The following is a 26,592-nucleotide window of genomic DNA, read 5'->3' as shown; positions in this document are numbered from 1 at the left end:
ATTTCTCTATGAAATATATTTAATATTCCGTGTTCGTTCTCTTCGCCTGTGAATAACCATTTCTTTTTTTTCTTTGATACAGCTCCGAACACGCTTCCGATTACCATTTTCCATTTCCCTGTTTGTTGTATTTATTCTCGAGTCTCACTCTAATAAATATTAAATGGAAGTAAGAAATCACTTTTGCATAGGATTTTAAGAATCAAGAATACGATACCAGATTTCGAATTACACGAGAGGTTCAATCTAAATGAAACTACAAACACGAGTTCAAGAAAAAAACCTGTACGTAATGGAACATTTTGAGTATTTTTACCGGTTTCACAGTCAGAATCTATAAAAAAAAAAACAGACTAAAAAAAAAAACTGCGCAGTTTTTTCGTTACAGACCTGTGTAATCAGATACGTGGAATGGTGAGTGTGAAACAAATATCAGAATGTCAGACTTTGCGCTTCGTCCTTTAAAGAATAGTATTATAATTTGAAATAATATTGATGTGAATCGCTGTATGAAGAAAAAAGTAAAAAAATAAAATAAAACAATTTTTCATTGAGTATAATATTTTTTTTTACCAAATTTGAAAGATTTCCAGTGTAAGATGAAAATGCCATCGAATACACTAATATTATATTGGCATATTTGCCACTATCCAGCGCGGAAACTTAAATTACGATTTTCGAGCCAAATGCTGCAGGTACATTGGCACTTTGACCTTCTGTACAATTGAAACCTTATAGAACCTCCAGCAGCACGTCAGTAATGGCAATCTGTGGCCACATGGCAAGATCGTTTTATTTTTTTGTCGCGATAGTCTGCGCAGAGATAAATTCATAGCAGTCAATGCCAAAACACTTTCGTCTATCAACATTCCATAAATAATTAATTTATAACTCCAAAGTGGGTTGTACATATACCTATCTGAAGATTCGTTAACGCATCGACCATCCTTGCGGTAAAAAGTATGACACTACGATAAAAAAAAAAAAACGATTCAAATTTTTCAAAAGCTAAATCTACCGTTCGCAAGCAGCGGAAGCAAGTCTCGAAATCTACTCGCTCTAACTCTAAATGAGAATTGGTACATACCACAGAGTTGTACGACTTGAGTTGACTGTATAAACGCACCCGAATAGTCATATTATACGTATATTTACGCATCTCTCTCAACTGAGGAAACGGCAGTTAGGTAAATGTATGCCGATAGATAATATTAGTTGAGCCGTGATCTTGGAAGCCGGAGACTAACCACTATTCCCTGTAACATTCTTCAAATCCTAGTCCGCAAATAGTATGGAGTTTAACTTACAATTAGAGATGCGCAAGTGCTTGACATCGGGGGTATAGGTGTACCAACCGTGGCATATCTGTTTCGTTAAAACCAATACATCGAGATGAACAAAAGCAAAAAGATTCGCGACAAAAATAATCGCTGAATTATTCCAGTGGAATGATGACAAGCAAGTTCCATGATGCCTACGACGATAACGCGAGCTAACGAGGGAAACACGATCAAGATCGCATGGATTATATGGACTGCAAAATGACGGTTATTGTATGTACGTACAAAGGGGCCATTACGCTATCTGTTTAAAGGAAATGCCATTTTCGAGGGTTAGAATTGAAATAAAAATTCATTCTCGAAAAGGAAGCAGTCAAGATATTCTCTCCGATAATGTATTTTAGTTCGCGTTAGAACAAATGGATGCTTTGTCCCGTGTACGATGTGTGCACGAAACAGCTGACAACGAGCACATGCTGCTGACTTAATTACTGTACCCCGTAGATTATACTTGTTCAAGATATGATTGTGAACCGGAATGCATGTTATCGTAAAAATAAAAATCACTATCGTGGCTTGTCAAAACAATCTGCACACCAAACGCCAACGGATAAAACTAACTTTTATGCTATCGGTCGAATTCAGGATATCGTGACACAAAGTGTGTCTCACATGAAAATTATTTGCTTCCGAGTATCTCCTTTTGAGGTTGTTTTGTGACAGCTTATTTTTACAGATATCAATGCCCGTTTAACGCGCAGTATATCATAACAATTTGGATGAAATGCGGGGAGCCCGCATCATGGCAACCTACATGTCGTCGAAACCATGCAGGTTGCCTGCTCATCTTCGTTCCAGGCGTGGAATGCGCACACCGTTCGTCTCGCTTTAATTCGAACTGGTCTCAAGTTAATTAAATTCAAATCAGTTTTTATCATCCCTATTGACCATTCATGCATACGTTAAGTTTTGATTCGTAATTCAACATTTAGGCTTTAAGTTCTACCTGTAATCATGTATCTTCACAATCCCATATGGTCTAGTGGCTAGGATACCTGGCTTTCACCCAGGAGGCTCGGGTTCGATTCCCGGTATGGGAAATTTTTTTTTCGCAAATTATACAATTGTATTGTATTTTCAAACGAATTTATTCCTACTTTATATATATGGGGTATTCCACATCAAATTAACAGCCCATGTACCTAACCCTCTTCGATTTTCATCATATTTTTAGTACGATGTTCTTACCCGACCCAGAAGGGTCTCAAATTTTGTCATATTGAATAAGCCAGCGGTCAAATATGAAAAAAAAAAAATGACAAGCAATTCCGAAAACGCCATTTTGAGAAATCTGGAAAAATTTACACAGATTTTATGACTTGAAATGTGATTTTTAAATGCCACACGATAACGGGATCTCGATATTTACTATTTTTTCGCAAGTTTTTAGTTTTTCCAAGTTCGAAGTCGGTTTTTTGATTTTTTATAAATTTCACCAGTGGTTAAATGAAATCTGAGTAAATTCCCGATACCCATTTGTGCCGATATGATCATTTGCAAGTATGATCAATAAGTTTGAGCAGGCGATAATAAAATTGTTATAGGTAAAAAAATGAATCCGCACTGTTCGATAACGTTTCTTAAAATCGCAATTCCAACAATTCTGTAAACGCATATCCAATAACCCGAATTTGAGTCTCCACTTAGTTATCCAACTCTCACACATACGTGACGATGTAAACGCCGGTCGACGCACGTTTACTTCCTGCAGTTTCCGTTCCAATTTCCCAAGTTTCCTCGGTAATCTATAACGACATCCTACCCTACGTAAACTACGCGTGTAACCAAGAGCGTAACAAAAGTCCGCATATCTGATCATGACCGCAATTATCGACAAGGTATCTCCAAGCGTTCCTTTACATTTTCTTACTCACTTAGTGGGAAGTTTTTTTACAAGAGATGCATTATTTATGGTAAATAAAATTTTCAGAAGTTCGCTGCTACTCGTGGTTCTATAGCCTGCCTTTCAATGTCACAAGTGTTTCCCATATTAGTATCGCGATACTTTGAATTTTTCATACGATCAAGTCGTTAAGGGTACGTTAAGGGCTTCAGTTCTCGAGGGAAAGACACGCGCACGGAATTATACGGTCACGCAGGACTCTCGCTCGCACCTGGTTAGTGACGAGTGCGTAATCAAAATTCCAGGTGAGTAAGATCATGAGTCATTCTCCCGTATAAATACTACTATACGCGCTGCCGGTTGTAAGTAACGTGTGTACCTGGATTGGTACTAGCAACGGCGATATGTCGGCGCCAAATGCACACCTGATGATAATGAGAATGATGATGCTTTGTTCGGGTGGTTCAACACACTTTTCGCCTTTTATACCTCGAACTTAAGAATCGCGAAACGGCAATGATACGTTACGATGATTAGTGCTACTCATTGTCAGCTGGTAAAATTCTCACGCACCATAAAAAGGTACGATGTTCAACGATGCATTGTATTACTCATTATAATAAGGACAATTTATTTATACGTTACTATGTTTGCAATAGGAAACGCGCGATGTCGTCAGATTTTTCATTATTTTGTGCTGCGATAAATTTCTAAAAGGAAAATAAGAAAATGACACGTGTATTCAGGATTTCAGAAAGGGAATTAATGCGATGGTAGATTACTCCACTTGAGTCATATCGCTGTCACAAGGCTGGTTTATAGATTTCGAAACAGCATTCTATATTTACGACGGAAAACAAATACTTTTAATTCAATTTATATATACCTCTTTACCAAAGATAACAAATCATCCTATTGCACACCTACGTCACGTTAGATTACTCAGTTGCACAGTTATTGCACGTAAACTTTTCCCGTATGTGCCGCAACCCGTTAACGATCATGCAGACCGTAGAATGAATTTAAACGTTGTATCGTACGACGCGTTACAAGCGAAGTCTGAAATGGAGAACAAGAAAATTTCGTGTATTCAAGACTTTAAATTACAAGAATATTATCATCCGCCACCGTTTAAATCTAACCTTGTGAAACATCTCTATAGAATTGTATCGCTAGTTGAAAAAACCATAAAATATAACGATCCGTACCCTCCCATACTTCGACTACCGAGACCTGAGTCGACAATTTGCCCTTGGCATTTTGTGAGTTAGGCTTCCTCGAAATACGATCTACTTGCTTAGACCTACCATCGGGACTATAAACCACGGAATATTATACTTTAGCAGAGGGAGCGATGGTTTCACGAATAAAATATCACGTCGAGTCGAGGAGCGAGTCCCGCCAGAAATAAAACAAAGAGAAACACATATTTGTTGACCAGTTTGGCGGTCGAAAGCAAATTCCTGGGAAATTTTGTTCCTGTTTTTACCTTGCATAAAACTTAACGCGAAACTGCTGTTCGAGCGAAGAACCTTTTAAAAAACCGCAATATATATTATACTCTGTTCGTGTGAATTGATTTTTTTCTTTACTTACATACATCGTCGCCCTGCGTTCCGTTGCAACTCACTAAGCAATAAAAACTAACCAGCTACCCGACAATTCTGTTACATATATATATATATGAGAAATATCAAGGAAGAATCGTGTGAAATTAGTAACCACAAAGACAGACAGAGCACCGGAAAAGTCAACTTCCCGGCTACGTAATAAGTAGTTTACATTACGTGTTACAATACATGGATGAATAACAAATTTATACTTTCAGAATATAGGAATCCCCATTTCCAACAATGATTTTACACAATCATTGGTCAATCCAGTTTGACGTACGGTCGTTGCGTACAACTTAAAGCGGTAGATGCCCGGGATTTATTATACTCTAGGTATTGTATAGACTGATTGGACTAGGAAGTAGTAAGACTTCCACAGGTTCAGGTGAAGAATTACTGCATACGAATATTGATATATTAGGCAATATCATCTAACGGTAAGAATAAGCCAGATCTATGCTGGTAGGCTTAACAGGAACACCAACTATTGCATACACATTTTATAGTGATAAAAAACCAATTTTTCTATTCAGGATTCAAAGCCTTGAGTTTTTGATCACACATCATTAGCTGGTCTGTACATAGATATGAGGGTGTACCTAAAAAAATATTTTGTTCTCAAACGCCCATCAAAATTTCGGTAGAGCCTCTCAAACAGAATATCTCAACCAAATATGAGCTTTGAATGTTGACATTTAGAGGTGTCGATTTTGTTTTTCCCATTTAATTAACACGTAAAGAAAACCGGACATTTTTTGAATTATTTTTTTTTCGTAAACCGCTTGAATTATGAACTATCTAAAGAGATTCGTACAGGAAATTACATTCTCTGTAAAAAAAGTACTGAAATATAATTTTCCTAACTCTAACCGATTACGAGATATTCGCCTTACGAAAATTCTGAATTAGGAAAATTCTATTTCGGTATTTTTTTTTTATAGAGCGTGTAATTTCCTGGATGAATCTATATTTATATAGTTCATAAGTCAAACCGTTTACGAACAAAATATAATTCAAATATTATCCGATTTTCTTTACGTGTTATTTATCGTGTTATTATAGAAAATCGAAAAACAAAATCGTCACCTCTAAATAACAATATTAAGAGCTCATATTTGCCTGAGATATTCTATTTGAGATGCTCTACCGAAATTTTGATGGACATTTGAAGCAAAATTTTGTCTTTTTTTTTGGGCACACCTTAATGTATATAATGTATATGTATATAACTGGCCGCAAGGCATTTAATGTAGTTGTACACACGTGGCTTATGTATGTCTTGTAGTATATTACAAGACGTGCTTTCAAATGGATACAAACACGGATGTGTCCTATAGCTACGAATGCAGATAAGAAAATAAGACCGTGTCAATCGTCTACCTCGAGTCAAATCATACTTTAAACGGTCTTTCTTTCTTCAAGAGTTAGACGTAACGATACTTACATTAGTGGTAGGTCTGCTGATCGATTGGCAGTCTTGCCTTTCCGAATAACAATTCTCATGAAGGTCATCTTGACAGGCTGGATTTCGTATACCGCCATCGACTTCCACGATGACTGTGCTGATGTTCGGAGAGCTCGTCTGAGTTACATGCTGAAATTATTAAAAATAAGATCTCGCGTTGATCTCCGACATGCATTCGCAATGCGCTTGTTTTTCATGGGTTTGAAGTTGGCAACGTTACTATAACGATGCATGTTTCGGAAAAATAGTTACTTCACTCCTTTGGGAATGTCCGAAATTTAGTTGTACGTGATAAATAAAAAGTAATCATATTTTGAAAATCCAACTCCTATAGAAAGTTGTTCAAACATTCCACGATGATGACTCTTCTTACCAATTTTCCGTTACGTTAACGTTACCAACTTCAGCCTCTTTGTTTTTCCAAACTCAAATTTACAATCGGTTGTCACACACGAAACTGTAATACGGGGCGATAAGCGAAATAAATTTCACGGATTCTCCGCTTATAATACCGACACGTGTTCTGCGGCGTTGCACTACTGCATGTTCCCGCCATAATATCTACCGTCTAATTGTTACGTATGTATGCATGTATGTACCTGGATTATATACACTAGTAAGGATATAGTCGGATAATGCCGGTGACTTCAACAGGTGCGGTAACACTTTCGATTCTCTTTAATCTAATTCGCTTACTGCGGACGTTTATAATTCGTCAAACTGAAAGTTAGATCTCCCGACGGTTGATGTACCAACAAGAATCAACCGCGAATGGTTGATGAATAGAAAAAAATATCATCACCAAACTCCGCTATCTCACAATTAAATACACGTTATCTAGTTTACATATCCTGCTTCCGATCAACTTTGCAGACAGCACATTAATTGCCAGAGTAATGTCCGCGCGCGATATTGCGAATTTGCGATGTACACAATCACTGAATCACCATCGTCACTGTGTATAGAGTGGTGATTATACGTCCACGATGTGCGTAACCTTATACCTATGTACGGCATGTACTTGTACCAGCTATTGTTGACTGCCAAGTGACCGGAAACGAATCCTTCCCCTCGACGATTTCACCAATAATATACACATTCGATGGACAAACATCGGTAAGAGCTGCGCGATGAACCGTTCTGCAGGTAGTATCGCGATCGGTGAAATTAATTAGAAATTTACTCATTATACCATTTTCAAGCTAGGCATACAAAGTCAGAGAATATAACGTCGCTTTTCCTGTAATACAGGTATACCCCATGCAGCCTTCGCGTTACAACTTTCATGAATATAATAAATATTAAACATACCACTGAATGAATAATTGTATATTAATTATACAGGAATACCTACCATATGAACCATTTTTTTAACAACGTAGAATTCCGGCAGAAATAAATCGCAAAACCGTTCAACGAAACCGGCCAAATTCCCGTCCAGGATTTCGTCTATTACCACTAATTTTCTTGGTCACTGTTTGACAAACATCGATAACAAGCGTTAAACCGAAAGGGGCATGCTTTACGCGCGAGTTGTGACTAACTGAGGTTTGAACGCTCTGGAATGAACTCTGGGACTCGATGCCTCCCGACCAGCAGGTCGTAGTGGGTGCAGCCCAGAGGTAGACCGGCTGCCAACAGGTTGCACGATCTCCTCGTTTGTTCTTATGCCCCCACCGCCAACGAAGCAGACTTACAAGGGAGGCGCCTCGTCGCGACGACGGTCAATCAATAATTCCTATATTCAGAAGCCAGCGGTAATCGGTTTACGGAACCAGACCGTCAAAACGGGCTTTTTTGGAGGGTAGCCTAACGTTACTGGTTAGGCTACCAAACAAAAATATAATGTGTCAGGCTTTTGCCCGCAAGTTGGGTTGTTTATGTTAGAGCTGACTAAATACTGCGGCGAAAAAGTCAAAGGCAGTTTAAGAATAATTTCATTCGCCGATACTAACCTCAATTTAACCGTACACTGAAACGTGAATGTGACAATTACCATATAGAATTGAGTGCTATACTTGGCACTTTTATTCTTCAATTTGAGATCGATTCAAGATCTCTGCCGATGTTATCATAATAGCTTCAGCGGTACACCGCATCACGTTTATGCGAAAATGCTGCTGTCTTCATGTCGCATATATGTGGTATTGTTCCGGTGCGGTGTACCATCCTTAATTATTGTACCACATAGATGTTCGCTTGATAATGTATATAATATGTATTGTAAAATATTTCATTGCAATATACGTAACAGCTCTCCGGCCGGAATGCTATTTTGATGAGGTGAATTCCTTCCGTTGTTACTACCGTATATACAAAGTACGAAGAGTACAAGGTGTAAAGATAATAGTACATATATTGCGCTGCAATATCACCTCATTTTTTATATTGTCTACCGCCTATTGCTCCATATAACGATAAACGCAACGATATTTTTAAACCCGTATGGAACACTGAACATTGCACGACACCTTTTGCCTAACAACGCGTCTTATCATTTCAGGCTAAAGGAAAACAATAACAGACGGATTAACGTGCAGACATGAATTTCTTGAAAATACATTTTGCTGATAATTCTGCGTAAAACTGAAACCCTCCAATCTTACATGATGTATCTTGTATTTCGATTCGTTCCGAAGTAATTCATCACGCAAAATTGATATACTCAATTTGGCATTCGTGGGTCGTAATTATAGCCAGGCGGCACTGCAACGCCATGAATACTGGTCGGTAACTGAACTCAACTTGGAATGCGGATGAATTGTACAGCCGCGGTTATTATGCAGCTTACGAACAGAAATTATTGTGCTTTCCATCCGAGTTCAGGTAGTTGGTGAGTAAAGTTGACGCAGAATGACACGACCAGCCTGTGGCAAGTTGAATGGAAGAGACCCACACAAAGAGCAGTAGTATGATAATATCAACCACTGATCCGTGTTTAACTCATCAATACAGGAATCTAATTTACTCTGTAAGTCCCATTCACTGAACTTCGGCGAAAAGGAATAACGTTTTCTTAGATCCCAATATATTCCTTGACAGCAGACTTTCATCAATCAGAAAAAAAGTCGTTTTACATAAATTAGTTTTTTCGTAAGCGAAACGAACTCTACAATCTACACGTTTATATAAAGAATCTCGATCCACCGGTCTTTCATTAGTTCCTTAATTTCATCTCTGACATCTGCTGACGAATGATTCGACACCGCTCTTGTGAATCAGGTTCACAAGAATGTTTGGAACAACTAGGTGCGTCATAGTCACGGTCATAGACTACGAAATATTTAACTTATGCAATCAATGGGAGTCAGAATCTATGGCCAGTGATGTTTGTGTCTGATAAAAAACGATCACACTCACATTTTCGATTCAAACAGTTTTCGCAACCGAGAAACGAAAAAGAAAAATGGATAAGAACATTGATACGCGTTTCAAGGCTCTAGCGAGCTCTAGGCCAATAGGTCGGCCTTATACGCGAGTTCGCGGTTATATGAGCCGTAGGACTGATGAACGAAGGCAAAGGTTGCGCAAGGCACGTAGGGTTGTCACACTTTTTCCCATAGACGTTGTCCAAAGCAGGACAGTGATAAAACGGACGTTCGAAATCCTTCGTTATGGGAAAATACAAAATCAAGGTATGAACTTCAAAGATATTACTTGTGCGAAAACGTCTAAAGATCGAAAGAGGTTAGACGTACGACCGGCTGTCAAAATCGCAATCGTCAGTTGTCATTGTCATCTGTTATTTCAGGTTGGGATAATTGGTGGATCTGGTCTAGACGATCCAGCCGGTCAAATATTGCAGAATCGCGTAGAAATATCACAGGAAATTGCTAAAAATGAATTTGGACTCCCGTCGAGTAATCTTTACCAGGGTCAAATTGCTGGCGTAGAAGTCGTTCTACTTTCTCGGTGAGAATTTCCGCAATTGAGCAAGTATCGCTCACTCAAATCTATCTGTATGAAACTATTATAAGAACGAATTTTATCTTGTTAATCGTATTCAATGTATCATTTAGGCATGGGGTAGGTCACAAAATTAATCCTACCAATGTGAACTACCGAGCTAACATAGAAGCTCTGCGTTTGGCTGGTTGCACCCACATATTGGCCTCAACCGCTTGCGGATCCCTCCAAGAGTCTATCCACCCTGGCGATCTTGTTATACCGGATAGTTTTATCGATAGGACAATCAAGAGGAATGGCACGTTCTTTGACGGAACATCTAAGGAATACCCAGGTGGAAAAATTGCTTCATTTTTTCTATAATTTAAACTTCACATATGTTATGTATAAGATACAGACACAACATTTTGAGACTTGCTATGGGGAATGAAGCTCTTAAAATCCCAGCAATCTAAAGGTTAAGGGATAATGTTCACAGGAGTATGTCACGTACCAATGGAACCAGCGTTTCATCCCAATGTCCGGAAGACAATTGCCAATGCAGCAAAGCTTTTGAATATTGATATAAGGGATGGAGGAACTGTAGTCACAATAGAAGGACCCAGATTTTCGTCAAAAGCAGAGAGTCAATCCTTCCGACAATGGGGAGGTGATCTTATCAATATGACTGTAGTCCCAGAGGTGCGAATTGCCATAAATTGATGAACTGTAACTTCGCAAATATCACCCATACTAATGATATTATACTATATCTCCATTGATAGTAGCATTTCTACTATTGAATGTTCTATGATTAGGTGTGCTTGGCAAAGGAAGCAGGTATTCTGTACGGAGCTATCGCTTTGGCTACAGATTATGATTGTTGGAAGGATGCAGGAGACAGAGTATGCGTGGCAGATGTAATGAGCGTATTCAAGAAAAACGTTATCAGAGTAACTCAGCTTCTTATTGAGACTATTAAGCTTATGGCTGCATCATCAGATCAAGAAATGTGGGATGAACAGATCGATGAACTCAAGGTAATGCCTTTGCACATGAGCATTGAGTAGATCAAGCAATCTTAAAGCTGTGGCAATGCATAATTCAACTTTTTGTCCATTATAGTAGACAGTGTTATTTACAAATGTGTTTGCTTTAAAGTTGAAGGAAAAAATTTTTTTTCTAGAATTTGGTGGTATGTGGAAACGTCTCGTCAAATAAAGCAGCCTAGGATTCGAAGAGATGTCATGAACTTTATACAGCTCAAAAATTCATTTTCTTTTCGAACCTTGTACAATTTCATGGCTATGAAATAAAATGATTAAATGCCAATCAACCTTTTGGGATTTGTTTTCTTCTCATCGTTAGAATATTGATTTCGTAAAATCTCTGTGAATGCAAGGAAAATACAGATTCGTGCGAACTTAGGAGTAATCTTAACCTGCTACGAATAACAGGTACTTAACGGAACGTGATATTTATTTATAATGTATAATAGAATATGGATTGAACGACCAATAAATCGTTCATTCAAATATAATATCTACAAATTACAATATTTTGCCTCTGCTGTTTTCTTCATCGATTCCAACTTTGTTACATTATATAATTACAATACATTCACAGAATTGTTAAGCGAGCTTTGTTTATACATACACTTTTTCACCCACTGCTAACAGAATTGACCCAGAAAGATGTGATAAAAAGTCTACCATTGCAAGTAGCCTCTTAATAATTTTTTTTATTCTTCAACAATATTATTTGTATAAGCAAAATATCTGGTATTTTAAATCCGGTTCTAGAAACTTGGAAAGGAAGTTAATTTTTCTCAGAAAGCAACAATGTATCATTGAAACTGAGTCACATCCCAGAAAGGAAAGTTCACAAGGTAGGTGAATCGAATTTTAAGTAGCGTTTCGCTCTAAATTCAAGTGCTTAATCATTATACAAATGGGAATTTCTGTCAAATAAGACGTACACCCCAAATGTACAATATTCACAATATTTCAATAGTAAAAATATAATAAAATAGCAGGCAGATGAGATAAAACGTTATCACCTTTCTTACAGCTATTACCAGTGTTAAAATTTCACATTGTTTATTTTTACCGTGCAAAGCATTATGCTTGGAATGCGCAACGTTTCAAATATACGAATAGTGGATTGACCAAATTCATTTTGAATCATGAGTCTTCTAATTTTGTACACAATTTTTAATCATACAACAAACGTCGGGAGCTGCTTGACGTTGGTTGACAATTAAAAATGATATCATCAAAAATACATTGAAGTATTTCTTCAAATTCATAACAATGCAATGACGGCCAAGAGGGCAAACATGCCTTCACTCGGATTTGGCTTGGATTGAACGAGTATTAGGAAGTTGTTGGTGTAACTGCATACAGAGATATGGAGCTAAACACGTGTTCCATTGTCCATCGTGAATGCGACAGCAAAGCAGTTTTTACACTTATCTAATTACTTATGCAATGACCCGCTTCGATTTTCAACTCTAAATGACTACAGCGAAAGAATGATGAAGTATTACCCTTCACCTCTGCTGGCAAACTAAGTCAATGATCGAATAAAATATCAAGACAACTATAAAAGCGAATTGCAGTGATATATGCAAAGTATAATATATAAACTATAACCTTTCTCCTTTGTCTAGTATAATATATCCATTTACATGATTAAATTATTTAGTCCTCGATGTACAGCTATCATAAAATTAATATTTTCACGACGATGAACAGTGCAACGTGTTTTTACCTCAGTATATATATAACTTTTACACCACAATAATCCCAGGTTCAATTTTATTACTGTCCATAATCCAAGTCTGGAGGTGTAAACAAGAACGTTACCCAGTTTCGATGTTGACTAATCCGATCGCTTATTTCAGAAAAATAATAATTGCCAGCTAAGTGGAGTTGTAGGAACAGTTCAATTCATTACAATGAAACCTTTATCCTCTGCCATAGTCTAAAATCTAAACATGAATAATTTTGTGGAACCATAATGCGAAGAAGAAAATTTCATATACAACTTGAATAAAATTAAAGAAAAGAATGCGGTAAATGATTTTACGGTTCAATTTTAATTTATCGCGTTGATATTAGACTAGACATGATTTCCTTGCTCTGTTAAGGGGGGGGTAAGGTCAAATCATACGAAAAAAGCCATGTTTTCGTGATTTTTTTTCTGACGACGTAGTTAAAATTTCTTTACTCAACCAATGGTACATTGAAGTATGACATTCGAAGAATATTTCATCAAATTTTTACAAAGAAATATTAAAAAATACGGCAATGGCAGCAATTGTTCGGACGTGTCTCGAAAAAGAGTTGAATTGCGGTGCCCCTCATAACTTGGTGCTGGATCATCGAAAATCAAAAAATCAAAGTTCATTCGTTAGATAATAGTTTTTCCCAGGTAACGCTGTCGAGTTTTTTTTTTTTTTTCCAATTTTTTTCATTTTTTCGAACACTTTGAAGTGAAAAATACAATTTTTTGGGAAAAAATCGCCTAATTTGTTATTGCGAAATCAAAATTATGAACAAAAAAAAAAAAAAAAACTCGACAGCGTTACCTGGGAAAAACTATTATCTAACGAATGAACTTTGATTTTTTGATTTTCGATGATCCAGCACCAAGTTATGAGGGGCACCGCAATTCAACTCTTTTTCGAGACACGTCCGAACAATTGCTGCCATTGCCGTATTTTTTAATATTTCTTTGTAAAAATTTGATGAAATATTCTTCGAATGTCATACTTCAATGTACCATTGGTTGAGTAAAGAAATTTTAACTACGTCGTCAGAAAAAAAATCACGAAAACATGGCTTTTTTCGTATGATTTGACCTTACCCCCCCCCTTAATATACTCCATCATTAATAGACTCGCACTTTTCAAAAATAAGCAATCGTGTTATTATCGCCGAAAGGACGAGAAAAAACAGAAGTAAGATGGTTCGTAGTTATCAGCTAAATCGTTTTACATCTATCTAAACAACTAATGTAGGAATTCTTCCAAAAAAAAAAAAAAAAAATTATTTTGAACCCTTGGCCTGCGTTAATTACCGTCTCGTTTAATAATACTAACTGGCTAGTTAAAGTTAGACGATTATACAAAGACACTGCGGAGCATATAGCGCTAAGCCATATTTTAATAAAAGTTATTGTCTAAATAGCTCTATGTAATTTTCAATTAAGATGAAAAAGCCAGGTTTCATACGCGATTCGTTGGATGATTTCAAATCCATTCCGTATGCGGAAACCTGGGTGTTTCAACCAATGTTCTACAATAATACTCGAAAATTATTGAGCGTATAACACTAAAAACTTGTCTCAGCATTATCTGGTCCGCGATCCGTCATTTTTTCTTTATTCAATATAATTAATAATTACTTAAATATTTCTTCTGTGCTATTGCGACGAGAAACGGTGGAATTTTCGGTAAAATAAACGCGCAAAGAAAGCTACCGAATAAACTTTAGACAAGGGCCTGGATAAAGCTAACTTTTTTTTTTCTGTTTTCAATATTCTGCACACAGTATTTACAAATAGACACGTTGCATATTGCGCCGAACTTTGTAACCATTGATACCGAAAAATCTAGTGCCAAAATGATATTCTAGTACTTAACTAAGTCTGCTGATACTCAGAAAGCAGTTTATAAGATACGGATAATCTCTTGGCGGTTTCCCGCAATGAATTCTCCAGGATCGAATTTACACTTCAATTGATAAAACTACCAAACATTATCAATCTTGGCAACGGTTTGACATACATATATATACAGAGGATACTTAATTTTTCTGGTATAAATGGCAAAGTTCAGTTTTCTAACAACACGGACCTGTTGCCTAACGTACCTCGTGGGCAACGGACGTATAACGGGATGTATGTACGAAAAAGAGGGATGTGTGCTGTGGAACAGTGGATTGGCTGATAAATCACTTCTTACACCTTACTGTCGACCATATCCACATTGATTTTGTAGTAGACATATGGGTAGTAGTCACTTTGTCCAAAACCCAACCCTGGTATGTCCACACTCTGCGCCACAAAGTAACAAATTTCAATTACGGAACTTTTATCTTCTTACAAGCATGTAATTAACAACGTTTAATCAGATACTTACATCTTGATTCGAAGATTGTGCGTTTCCGCCAGATGTGGCAGAGGAGTCCAAATGGGCGTAGAGCTGGTTTAATACATCGCGCAGCCTTTTACTGTTCTTCTTATTTGGCTGCAGTAGAATGGCCTGAAAATTAACTGGCAATCCGTACCTGATTGCCATTTGAAAATGATCAATTTAAGCTACTTATTTACTTCACAAAAATTGAAGACAAGGTGCAACTAGTAATAATTACTCGGCATTGCATATCACGGACAAAACAATGTCTATTAACATCATTACGACAACAGTGTTGAAGCTTACCTGAGGACCGATTCAACGAAAACGCGAAGAGCTTTAACGTGAATCCAAGCACAGAAACATTCGCTGAAATTGACTTTGAGCCATCGAACCAAAGGACCAAATTGCTTTTTCTTGTCAGTCACCAGCTTGGTAATTTCATTTTTACCTTAAAAATAGGATACACAAAACTATTGTCAGTAAAAACGTATGTGTACATAATTGATAAAGTTATGAAAGGATGTATTGTGCCGATGACAAGCCAAAGGACGAAATGCCACTACACTGTTTGTATTGTATAATTGAACTCATTTTGCGGAACAAAGAAAGTAAAGTGTCAATAAGTATTTACCGGCAGCCAGCTCTTCTTCGTTGTAAGTAAAATCACGAACAATGAACTTCTTTTCCCTAGCATGCAACTTGAACTCCTCGATGACTTTTTTGAACAAAGTTACCGTAAAAAGTCCATACTCCTGATCCTGGCTAATCAATTGTGTACTGCGTGGTACAATCATATCGGTCAATTTCTCATACACAGCATACCACTCCTGGAAGCTTGCCCTGATAACAATTGACTGATGTTAGTTGATGGAACTAGATAAATGATTTGGTGAAATTTGAAAATTCTGACAAGTCTTACACTGTAAAGAAAAATGATGAGTAAATAGAGTATATTCTTGTTTTCTAGCTGACTTACTTGGGTACAATTACGAGCAGCGTTGAGAGATACTCGCTGTCGAGAATAAAGTGTTCTTTTTTCACCAAATCGGCCAGGTTGCGAGTCAACAAGCTCCCTCTGCCAAAGATAATACAATAATTATTGCTGTGTCGAAATTTTCTAATTTCAGTAACACCAGCTTGAATAAAATGTAACAATGAATCAATATAGGACATTTTGATTATCACTGACTTTTCATTAATGTTAAAACTAACAATATATGTCAGCATAACTCACGTCTGCTTCTTCTCGAGATTTTGCAGGCTTCCTTTCAGATTGTTGTAAGTTGTTGACTTAGTTTTAAGATCCGCGTCAATCTGTCCCACTTGTTTGCTGATTATGTCGGCGATGTTACGCAGCGACTGCTTTATTGGATACTTGGCCATGTCCCATTGGAATCTTGTTATATATGTTGGCAGATCACCTAGTTACATTAATTTTTTTTTTTAATAACTTTGTGAAACTTTAATTAAAACTTTTTTTTTGATGTACAGGATTGAGCATTAACAGTGTTGCCTTGAATATGGCTACACCCAATTTTCGCATACTACTTACTGCCAGATTGAGAGTGACAGAATGCGTAACTAGCTATGTTCAGTACAAGACCATTAATGCTTAGACCTGTACCACACGATTACCAATATTCTAAACAAAGCCCGCTGTGCTGAAGCAATTTTAATACGCATTTCGATGCTGATCCGCTACCACAAAGCTTGATGAATAAGTTGAACCTTTGTTCAAACTATTTAGAAGCAGATTGACATTGTTATCAGCAGATGCTGTTAATTGTTGGATAATTGTGTGAAGTTGATATGAAATGAACAAACGGGATATATTATTGGAAGGTCAGTTACTACCACTGGTATTATGCATAAATTATAGCATAAAAGATGAATCTTTATTTCATCATATCTTTTACTACGTCTCAGACTGATTCATTTTTTCAATTGTACACATCTTGGGCTCCGCTTAGAATAGGAAACAATGCAGAGGTGAACCAGATGTACGACATGACATTACGTTGCAAATAATTTCTCAAGCCACATATTCTGCGTACACTGTGCAGTAATATTAATTACAAGTTACTACAATACAACAATGAATGTAAAGAGTGAGTATGAGAAACAAAAGCCACCATAGGGTAGTTGAATTGGTATTGGATACGTATCAATGAAATGAACTTTCATCAGTTGGCGATTATAATACAACAAATGGGATTTAGCACCAAAAGCATTCTGTGCAGACACATGTTGCTTTCTTTCATAATGTTTATCATATTGCACTGGTCTAGTTTTTCATTGCTGAATGGGCAAAAAAAAAATTGTTACAGTATGATTTTGAAAGATTTTCTGGAAACCCTCACCCGCCTAGGCTCTGCTGAAATCAATATGGAAAGTTCTGTTAATTACGGGATAAAACATTAGCGATGAATCGTTAATTGTAATACAAACGAAAATAACGAAGTAATTCAGTTACTTTAAGTTTAATACCCGATGTTGTTGCGGAAAACAGTCTGAATATTTTATTGAGTAGCCAGATTTCACGAGTCTAACATATTGATTTATTTACTGTTGAATTATTTACTGTTGAATATTCACTGACTTTCTCAAACAGGTGATCTGGGGAATGGTTCGAAGGTGATGATAAATTTCGACTCAATTACACATTTAAAGTCTTCTTGTCTTTTCAATAATATAAAAGCAAAAGAGAAAGAGAGCTATTATTATTAAAATAAAAAGCTGTTATTTATATAAATAAAATCTAATCATCACTCTCAAACCCGTCGTGTTTACTTCTACATACAACTGTAATTATACAGATAGCTGTGCAGAACAGAAGGGTTTTAAGCAAAGCGTAGATGAATTTAAATGATTGCATCAGCTTGGGATGAGGGACAAGGGTAAGTAGTCCATGTGAATTATTAACAAATATATATATATATATTAATAACATAAATTTTATTAATAACATATATATATATATATATGTTTCGGCAATATTTGCAACGTGATATTTTAGTTCGTTGATAAAACAATTATACGTTTTAATCAGTTATTATCGTACGAAAGTAAGTTTTTCGTGCAACATGTAAAATAGTCAAAATGAGAGAGAACATGCGTTAATATCTTATCGACCTATAGTTGGTAATTTATAATTTATATCTTGTTGTTAATCGTGTGAAGTTTCTTACCGTACTATAATGTATAGATTTCATAACATTTGTATTTGTAATGTATTTGTATCGTTTGTTCGGTATTGTCTTCTGGTATTGAGAAAACCATATTAAAGGGCTATATAAAACTATAAACGAATGAACAATCGTCATTGTAATTGTCATAATTCATAATTGAATGTATTGTTAGAAAGCAAATCGGAGTTGGGAAGGAGAGCCTGCTGGCGGACTGCAAAATTGTTGACCATTTGAAATCAATTCATTTTTGTTCTAACCCGTAGCCAAATTCTTGTAAATGTAAATGTAGATGTAAATTTTTTCCAATGTTACATATATTCTCATGACTATCCTTTGGTTTGATTTAGGTGAAATTGTGCATTAGCTCACAGTTTTTGAACAAGAATCAAATTTTAAATCAAACGATCAATTATGGAAAAATAAAAGGCAAAAAACAATCTCATCAACAATTGGACGCAAGGCCTGAGGATTGCAAAATAATAATACAGGCAACTGAAGTAAAACGTGGATATATATTATTTTATTAAAAGCAGAATAAAAAGCGAAAGCTTAGGAGGTGTTCGACGTTAACAATTGACCGGAGCGATTGTCTCCACTAAGAGGAAGCAGCATCATCAACTATTCTCCGTTATTTCATATTTGGCAGCCGAAGGTGAGGCTTTTAGTTATTCGTCGGGAATGAAGAGATTTGAAGCGAAAGAGAGTTGATTACCACAGATTCAAGCAATAGTTAAAGATTACTTGGAGATAGAACTCGATTTTAACTCCTGCACGGAGTGGAAACATTGGAGAATACCGGAACGATTGGGACAAGCACTCCGGGTTAATGCTGGGAGGTGGTATCATGGGACTCTTGGCTTTTCGATCATCTTTCATGGTGCAACGGGAAGAATCGGAAAAGAAGGGTGCGTCGTGAGGAGGATTGACGAGGCTGACGTGGGGTTGGTGATGGGACGGGTACCTGGGCTGGGCAAATCGCTGCTACAATCTTGTTCTTGATCATCGTTGTCATCGGACTGTTGATTCGTCGAAGCGTGACGTTTTTTTTTCACAATTCCAGATCGCCCAGGCTTCTGTGGATCGTTAATGTCGTAGTTTTCATCCTCCGACGAGAAACAGGGAGACGGACTGCCAAGGGTAGGGCTCGGGGTTGGGGTGGGTGGGTTGGAAGCTGCGCACCAATGCGTTTGGTAGCACGAATATATCGACGACGAATCATTCGGAGTTCGAACTTCGCAGGCGCCTTGGGAACTGGATGATGATCTCTTTTCTGAGTTGGAAGGATGTTGGTGATGTTGGTGGTGATTGTGGTAGTGGTGGTTTTGGTCGTGGTTGTGATGATGGTGATGACGTTGGCGATGATGCTGACCTAGGGAAGCTGTCAACCCTGGTTCTTCCGTCTCCTGCCATTGTTCGCGGCGCTCCCTGGAAGTCTTGTGTGACGGGGTCACAGGTGTGTTTGGCGGAGTGTCCGGTTCCCCACCGAGGGGTGAAATCTCCCCATCCATTGACGCTTGACCTATCCATTACAGCCCAGTCCCAATCTCCTCGCGTTTGGTTTTTTTTTTTTTTTTTTTTTGTTTTTACGTCTCATTCAACTATAATTGCGTCCTACGCAAATGCCTAGCGACAATAGCAACCAAATAGAATCAAAATAAAATGAATCTGACTTCGGAGCGATTAACATAAAGCGTCGAGTTCATTCTACAGAGAAATAAAAATTACTTTGTCTACCACTCAGTGTCGTTGAGCAAAAAAGATTCGATTCTGTCATCTTTGACGATTAAGCATTTACGTTTACCCCATGAATCTAATATTTTCCAGAACAACGTTGTTTAAAAATATTCTTACAAAATAAGGTTCAGCAAGTGATGAGCGATACTTTGCTGTCATCGGTGAATTACAAAGTTATTACAATTGAATCAAAATTTATGAGAAACATTCTGAAGTTGTTATTTTTGTTTTCGACGAATCAAAGTAAAATGTATGAAGGAAGAACCGACGCTCCAATAAATTCTCCGAAGAAAAGCAGGATAACCAAATATAATGTGAAATAATAAAAGAAAGTCATTGATGAAAATTAAATCAAATAAAACAAATATAAGTAAAATTAATCTAGAGCAAAAATATTACAATAAAGGAGCTGCAAATAAATATTTGTACCGTGCAACGCAAACAGCCAATAAGATTAGGAAGTGTGAAGAGATTTAAGGTAACTAAATAGTAAAACCTACATGGTTACTAATTGAAGCTCGGTGACCACAGTAACCCGGTGACTCCTTAGATCATCCATTATACATGTATATATTTGTATATATTGAATTTGATATACGTCAAGAATTGTGGTCTCAATATCCAGCTGAATATTTATTCATTTGCCTCCTCGTAGTACAGCTCGTTTCAGTAGCCTTTTTTTCTCTCTCTCAATATGTGGACATTCTTTTTTTTTTTTCCTCATTACTCTGAACATTTTGGGATATTTCATACGTACGAAAAGTAAACGGTGTGGATACTTAGTAGATTTTGTTAGAAAAAGAATAATACAAAAGGCAGGGGGGAAAAGGGGTTAGTGTGGTCCAACTGAATGAAAGCAAGCGAAGCAACACCGCGAACAAAAATTATTCATGAAAAAACCAGTAAACAAAGCATCTGTGAAATTCATTTTAAATCAAACCCAGGAAACCAAGCACTCTACATATATTCAATTTGCGTCATATAACGCGGTAATTTTCGTACGGTGGCTGACGCAGTTTCACAATATATGGATTTTCACGCTAACAAAACGACAGCACAGTTTTCATACGGTGTGATTGATTCAATTTTATTTCGGGTTTCACAATAACAAAATTATATCGCGCGTTGTTACAACTAGTTTTAGTACACTATTGTTACCGCAATGAATCTAAGCGCAAAACATTGTAAATTTGAGACCTCGTTAAAAGAATTTATTGACAAGATTTTCATAAATTGCGTAATCCACCGTACAGGAACTCAGCATGTGATACACACGTTATCATATTATTGTATACCACAGGGCATAGAGGGAAGTCGGGGGATAAAATAAGGACCCTCTGTATCGGGGTCATTAACGACAACTCAAGTTGGGCTTTGACAAACTCAACCAAGAGGTTTTTGAAACTACTATAATGAAAATAAATCAACTCCAATTTGTGTGATTGTATTGTGTTGTGTATAGTATCAATTGCTACCACGAATTATGGCCGACCGATAATATGGGTATAAAGTAGGACAAACGAGTACACATACCCAGGGGTTCAAGATCTTTCCCAAACAAAAATGACTCATTGAAGATATCATGGTTCAATGAAATTTATAGCTCCTCAAATAGAATAATTCAATTAAATATGAGGTTTTTTGTCGTAGCAAAAATAATTACCACAACGTTACACTAATGCAGGAAGTACAGATTTTGATTGGCACATAACTTCAATTTGATCAAATTGGTTAATCATATCCTAAATTTTCTCCATCGTACTCGTACTGCATGAAAGAGAAATATGCTGCGACAAAACTAACAGTACTTCACTTTGTTCAAGGCTATAAGTAATTAACAAATGGTAGAACACAAATGTAAAGTCTGCGTAGCCCATGAGCAGAAAGTGCTTCAAGCTTTTGTTAGACGACCATTTCCAAATGGACTTTAATCAAGTAGTGACGAATGAAAAAAAATTCAGATGATTGGAATAACGAGAGCAAAGTTCTCGATATTCACCGAACCATAAGTAGGCAGCCTTGAAAATACGAGAAATTTATTTGGCGTGAGATTTGGGCACTTGAACCTCTCAGTACAAAGTGGTCATTTATAATAATGAGACGAATAAAAAGATATGGTCAACGCCGGAGTTTTATAGTACTTACTGTTGTTGGCCATGAGGTTTTCATGAAGCTTGTCTCTTTGATCTTCGAGGACTTCACCCAAGTAAGTGGCAACTTTGCGTGTAACTTGTTCCACAAAACCGTCCAACTTTCCAAGGTCGTCGGAAAGGCCGACGAGCTGGTCGAGGGTGCCCACCTTCAAGTCGGGTATGTGAAATTTGAAGTTTGACGATAGTGAGTTCTGCTTGGACGTCAAGTTGTTCATAGCCTCCCATGTTTGCTGGCAGGTCTTGTCGCCGGGTGCCGAAATTAGCCAGTATTCCGTCATTTTAAATATCGCTGGCTACAACCGCTGTACGACACTCGACTTCTGTAACATTCGAGAGTTTTGGTTAGTCCGAATGTCGGTTAAACAGATACCGCCATTCCTCATGCGTAGAAACGAGCTTCCAAGAGTTCAGATGTCCAACGCTATAGTATTCGGAAAAAGTTCTTCAGCAGTACATCTGGTCAATGTTAAAAGAAATTCGAGTGCTTTAGTTGAGAGAAATACAAAGGTAGAAATTGGCTGCTTGTCAAGTAAAATTTTTAAGCTGAAAAATATCCGTGGAATTGATATTGGTAAAAAGGGGGCGTGGCACCTTGGCGTTTCTCCCCAAGAATTACGTAATCCCTGCCATTTCCACGTGACTGGTACGCGAGACACGAAGCGGCCGATGAAAACGCTATGCAATCGATATACAAGCAAAATAATATTACGACGGTTAGTCTGTCTTTCGATAGAGCAAGTTTAACGTACGGCTACTCGACGTGTCCTTGGCCCGAGGTGCAGGCTAGCAGACGTCTCGGCGGCGCCAGACTTCTCCGGTTATGTATTAAAAAATCAATAACGTACCAAACGGATGTAACCGCGTCTTCGTTAAGACTCGGTACGCGATAATAATTCATTACCCTCTCGCGAGAGTCGAGGAACTAAGCTTAAACAGAACCTGTAGTTCTCCATGTCGTTCCGCACACTTGATCGATGCTACGCAGCAAAATAAATGAAATGATATATCGTACAAACTACAGGCAAATAACAGCTGCACGGCCCACCCAACCCACCACACATTCTACCCTCTGCGGTTTTATACCATGTACAATTCGGTGTAGAGGCTGATTTTACGCCGGGTCCTATTATCCGTATGGTTAAATACTTTTTGTATGATAATACTATTCACCTGAGAGTCAAATATTTTGACGAAGCTCGACTAATTCAGCAATAAACTGAATTTCTCGCGAAATTCAGACGGATCGCGCACCCTACTCGACTGCCACCTTCCACCATTATCTCACGTGACTCGGTGCTGCTACCTAGCGACGCCTTTCTTAGTTACAGACGAAACAGCTGACTGCCGCGCCCATTTTCTTTTCCCCCATTTTCACTTTTCCAATTTTTCCGGACTCAAGGTAAGTTTTCTCGCCCAATCATATCACGGCGTTGACCAGAAAGAACCAATCGCCAACGTTGGATCAAGTACAAGAAAATACCGTGCATGCGTTTCCGCAGTGGAGATGGCAGTCAAAGAGAGGATTGGTGGCTTGCGTTATATCCGGATACGCTATTGGCTGCGCGTGGAAACTGTCATAGGCCGACTGGTTTCTATTTCAGTACTGCAACCACGGCACGCCTTTTAGCGCTACAGTCGCGGCCGATACGTATCATAGATACGCAGCCTTGAATTCGCAGTACACTGGTGCCGTCGCCACCATCTTACATTTTGCGTATTTTGTAATAATGCACAACTACCTGTGGGTTGAAGGCGTTCGCCCTGATAGCTCTGATATAAAAAATGTTTTCAAGTGTTTGTAAGCAAATATACCTAGAAAAGCAAAGTGCTGTGTTTTAAATTGGTTCGACGTAACATCTGTGTGGCATAGGTTTCCAAAAAATGAAAAAGACGTATTTCTTATATGGAAACATCGAGCTCAACACCCGAGATTTTAGCGAAATTGGTGACAAACATATGCTGTATAAGATATCAAATATATGTATACTAGTCTGATTCAATCATCAATTTAATTACCCTTTTTTTAGTAATAATTTTATAATACGTGAAAAAGTATTCCCAACTCTAAATTCGAATTTCCCGCTACCAATTACTCATTACTCTTTAGTACTGATTGCAACTACGGCAAGGAAAGTGGCGCTGACTTTTCCGCACCTCGTAGCATTGGAGTGACGCTTCTATGAGCATATCTTGTGTCGGGTTAGGTTGAGTTAGTTAATTCTTTCTGTGATTGTGTCAGTCGTCATAGTTTTGATATTAGGCGACGTTTCTTACACTTAAACAAAATCTTATTATCGTTGAAGAGTTACATAGAGGTTTTGAACAAAAACAAATAATATGGGTTGCGACGGTGGAACGATTCCTCGGCGGGACGAGTTGGTGCGAGTTAAGAAGAAGCCAGAACAGGTTAGTTGGGTTAACCTCAGAAGTACGACTATATCTATTTTGAGATGGTACTGAATATTCATTTCTTTGCAGAAAGACAAAGAAGCTGAGTTAGCATTCAGATGGAAACATTGTGCTATCCGACAGCTGCCCTTGCAGTCCCCTGTAGTTGCGTGTGGTCTGGGTCGATTATATAGCAAAGAGTCAGTCATTGAAGGATTACTGGATCGTACTATGCTGCCCGATACTGCCAAACATATCAAAAGTGTAAAAGATGTCAAAGATTTGAACTTGACTGATAACCCGGCATATGAGGGTCCTAAGGCTGAGAAGGGTGATTGTTATGTTGACGGAGGAAGGAGCCCTTACATTTGCCCAGTCATTGGCCTTGAAATGAACGGCAAATACAAGTTCTGCTTCTTGTGGTCCTGCGGGTGTGTGATGAGCGAACGGTCGCTCAGAGAAGTCAAAACTAAAGTGAGTTGGTCAATTACTTCAACATAGGTGATTTTTATTTTATGAAATTTGGAAGTTTTCTTATATTTTCGTTGGTCTCGTTGCAGGCCATAGGAACAATAGTTACTTTGTGACTCAGAAAAACTTGTCAATAAAAATGTTTCACCCTTCAATTATGCCTAAACACTACTGGAATATACTGATATAAAATGTCTCATTAGAGAATAAAGAATTTTTGATTCCTTTCATAAAACCCCAATTAATTTTAATACACAGGTGTGTCACAAGTGCCAGCAGCCTTTTGATGAAACTGATATTGTTATAATGAATGCGGAGGGTGAGGACTTGGAACAAATGGAACAGCGTTCAGCAATGAGGAAGCTTCAAAGAAAAGCTCAGAAGAAAAGAGTGCACAATGTGGAAAAAACAGAAGCTGAGGGAAGTGTTGAAGCAGGAGAAGGCAAAAGTAAGAAGAAAATTAAGAAGGAAGAAAGTGAAGGACCAACCAAGAGTAGTCAAAAAAATTCAGCGGAAGATCCCGCTTATAAAAAATCCAAGGACAGCTACAGTGTTGCCAAGGATCCAAGAGCAACTGAGGTTTTCAAGAGCCTCTTCACTTCGCACAAGTCAGCCAGCGAGCAAACTAGAGCCCATTGGGTTACTTATAATCCGTTTTATAACTAAGATTTACTGTAAATATTCATTTCCTCCACAAGACGAGCTGGAAAAAACAACCGTGTTTATTTGTGTATCCTTATCTGTGATTCAATATCACGGAGTTAGAGTAGACAATGATCTTGACGAATCTAACGTCATTCACATTAATTCAAATTTATAGAAAAATTAATTTCACATAACACGACGTTTGTTGTTTACATCTGTTTATTTTATGTATCTAAATAAAAAAAGTTTCGTTAGATTTAGTATGACTTTTATTAATATTTATTATAAACCTCTATAGGATCCGAATTTTTTGTGGATTCACTGTAATATTTAGTAAACGTGAGTGAGTAAGAAGAACACGAGTTCTCCAAATCCAATGCAATCCCATTAAAATGTGCAATCTTTTTACACTTATTGAAGTCCATCCTATTAATAAACAATTGGAAACACTGCTTGAATCTGTCATGTCTAAACGTCGACTAGAAATATTTTCTAAGCCATTTATTAATTTATTTCCACTAAAAAATTGTATTCCTTTATTTGACATTGGCCTAGCAGAATTTTTTAAACACACCACTATTGATATACAAATGGGCATTGGGTACAACTTTAAATTTTCCTAAAATAGTAACAGTAATATAAAATATGTATACGTTTTAAATTTTCAAGCTTCTAAATTGAATAAATCAGGATTTGAAATGATACTATTCCACTAACTTCATGG

General features: G+C 37.4%; 4 protein-coding genes, 1 long non-coding RNA gene and 1 other non-coding gene across 10 annotated transcripts in view; 3 read left to right on the top strand and 3 right to left on the bottom strand.

The window, feature by feature from the left end:
• The window catches only part of LOC124213447 (phospholipid phosphatase 1), a 34,950-nt gene extending 27,058 nt beyond the window's left edge, over window positions 1–7,892 (bottom strand). The window contains exons 1-2 of the mRNA XM_046614816.2: window positions 7,616–7,892; window positions 6,241–6,390 (exon numbers count right to left, since the gene is read on the bottom strand). Of these exons, the coding sequence (XP_046470772.1) occupies window positions 6,241–6,390; window positions 7,616–7,627 (162 nt within the window). The 5' untranslated portion in view covers window positions 7,628–7,892. The remainder of the gene's footprint in view (window positions 1–6,240; window positions 6,391–7,615) is intronic.
• TRNAE-UUC (transfer RNA glutamic acid (anticodon UUC)) lies at window positions 2,309–2,380 on the top strand. Its single transcript has one exon. It is a non-coding gene; the product is annotated as a tRNA-Glu (tRNA).
• A 1,197-nt stretch (window positions 7,893–9,089) lies between the features above and the next one.
• Window positions 9,090–13,041, top strand: LOC124219871 (S-methyl-5'-thioadenosine phosphorylase). Its single transcript, XM_046628084.2, has 6 exons — window positions 9,090–9,896; window positions 10,013–10,173; window positions 10,281–10,501; window positions 10,646–10,848; window positions 10,965–11,186; window positions 11,333–13,041. Exons 1-6 carry the CDS (start codon window positions 9,876–9,878, stop codon window positions 11,375–11,377), a joined length of 873 nt encoding a protein of 290 aa, XP_046484040.1. The 5' UTR covers window positions 9,090–9,875; the 3' UTR covers window positions 11,378–13,041.
• On the bottom strand, window positions 11,608–23,689 carry Vha44 (V-type proton ATPase subunit Vha44). Of its 5 annotated transcripts, XM_069133294.1 has the most exons (9): window positions 23,535–23,689; window positions 22,357–22,684; window positions 19,847–19,996; window positions 16,524–16,710; window positions 16,266–16,364; window positions 15,921–16,129; window positions 15,593–15,737; window positions 15,293–15,440; window positions 11,608–15,207 (listed from the first exon to the last, which is right to left on the bottom strand). In XM_069133294.1, exons 2-9 carry the CDS (start codon window positions 22,640–22,642, stop codon window positions 15,112–15,114), a joined length of 1,320 nt encoding a protein of 439 aa, XP_068989395.1. In that variant the 5' UTR covers window positions 22,643–22,684; window positions 23,535–23,689; the 3' UTR covers window positions 11,608–15,111. The 5 variants fall into 5 exon arrangements, with proteins under 5 accessions (XP_068989395.1, XP_046483990.1, XP_046484008.1 ...); XM_046628034.2 differs by lacking the exon at window positions 19,847–19,996; XM_046628052.2 differs by lacking the exon at window positions 19,847–19,996 and having other exon boundaries at window positions 22,357–22,681; window positions 23,535–23,658.
• LOC138190412 (uncharacterized) lies at window positions 20,021–22,346 on the bottom strand. Its single transcript, XR_011176311.1, has 2 exons — window positions 20,712–22,346; window positions 20,021–20,100 (listed from the first exon to the last, which is right to left on the bottom strand). It is a non-coding gene; the product is annotated as an uncharacterized lncRNA (long non-coding RNA).
• Window positions 23,690–24,071: 382 nt separating the features above from the next.
• LOC124219874 (replication termination factor 2) lies at window positions 24,072–26,128 on the top strand. The gene is made up of 3 exons (XM_046628098.2): window positions 24,072–24,770; window positions 24,843–25,226; window positions 25,482–26,128. The coding sequence occupies exons 1-3, from the start codon at window positions 24,702–24,704 to the stop codon at window positions 25,887–25,889; spliced, it is 861 nt and encodes a 286-aa protein (XP_046484054.1). The 5' UTR covers window positions 24,072–24,701; the 3' UTR covers window positions 25,890–26,128.
• Window positions 26,129–26,592: the final 464 nt, after the last annotated feature.

This window comes from Neodiprion pinetum, chromosome 1 (assembly GCF_021155775.2).
Source record: "Neodiprion pinetum isolate iyNeoPine1 chromosome 1, iyNeoPine1.2, whole genome shotgun sequence".
NCBI lineage: Eukaryota > Metazoa > Arthropoda > Insecta > Hymenoptera > Diprionidae > Neodiprion > Neodiprion pinetum.
This window is presented reverse-complemented; position numbering and strand designations above follow the sequence as displayed.

Excerpts from the sequence above, each read along its gene's own strand:
- LOC124219871 (XM_046628084.2), top strand. The coding sequence starts at position 9,876 with ATGGGAAAATACAAAATCAAG. Across the intron at positions 10,174-10,280 it reads GAAGTCGTTCTACTTTCTCG|GCATGGGGTAGGTCACAAAA; the intron begins GTGAGAATTTCC and ends TGTATCATTTAG. Across the intron at positions 10,502-10,645 it reads AACATCTAAGGAATACCCAG|GAGTATGTCACGTACCAATG; the intron begins GTGGAAAAATTG and ends TAATGTTCACAG.
- Vha44 (XM_069133294.1), bottom strand. The coding sequence starts at position 22,642 with ATGACGGAATACTGGCTAATTTCGGCACCCGGCGACAAGACCTGCCAG. Across the intron at positions 16,130-16,265 it reads CTGCTCGTAATTGTACCCAA|GGCAAGCTTCCAGGAGTGGT; the intron begins GTAAGTCAGCTA and ends AATTGTTATCAG. Across the intron at positions 15,738-15,920 it reads CGAAGAAGAGCTGGCTGCCG|GTAAAAATGAAATTACCAAG; the intron begins GTAAATACTTAT and ends CCTATTTTTAAG.
- LOC124219874 (XM_046628098.2), top strand. The coding sequence starts at position 24,702 with ATGGGTTGCGACGGTGGAACGATTCCTCGGCGGGACGAGTTGGTGCGA. Across the intron at positions 24,771-24,842 it reads TTAAGAAGAAGCCAGAACAG|AAAGACAAAGAAGCTGAGTT; the intron begins GTTAGTTGGGTT and ends ATTTCTTTGCAG. Across the intron at positions 25,227-25,481 it reads TCAGAGAAGTCAAAACTAAA|GTGTGTCACAAGTGCCAGCA; the intron begins GTGAGTTGGTCA and ends TTTAATACACAG.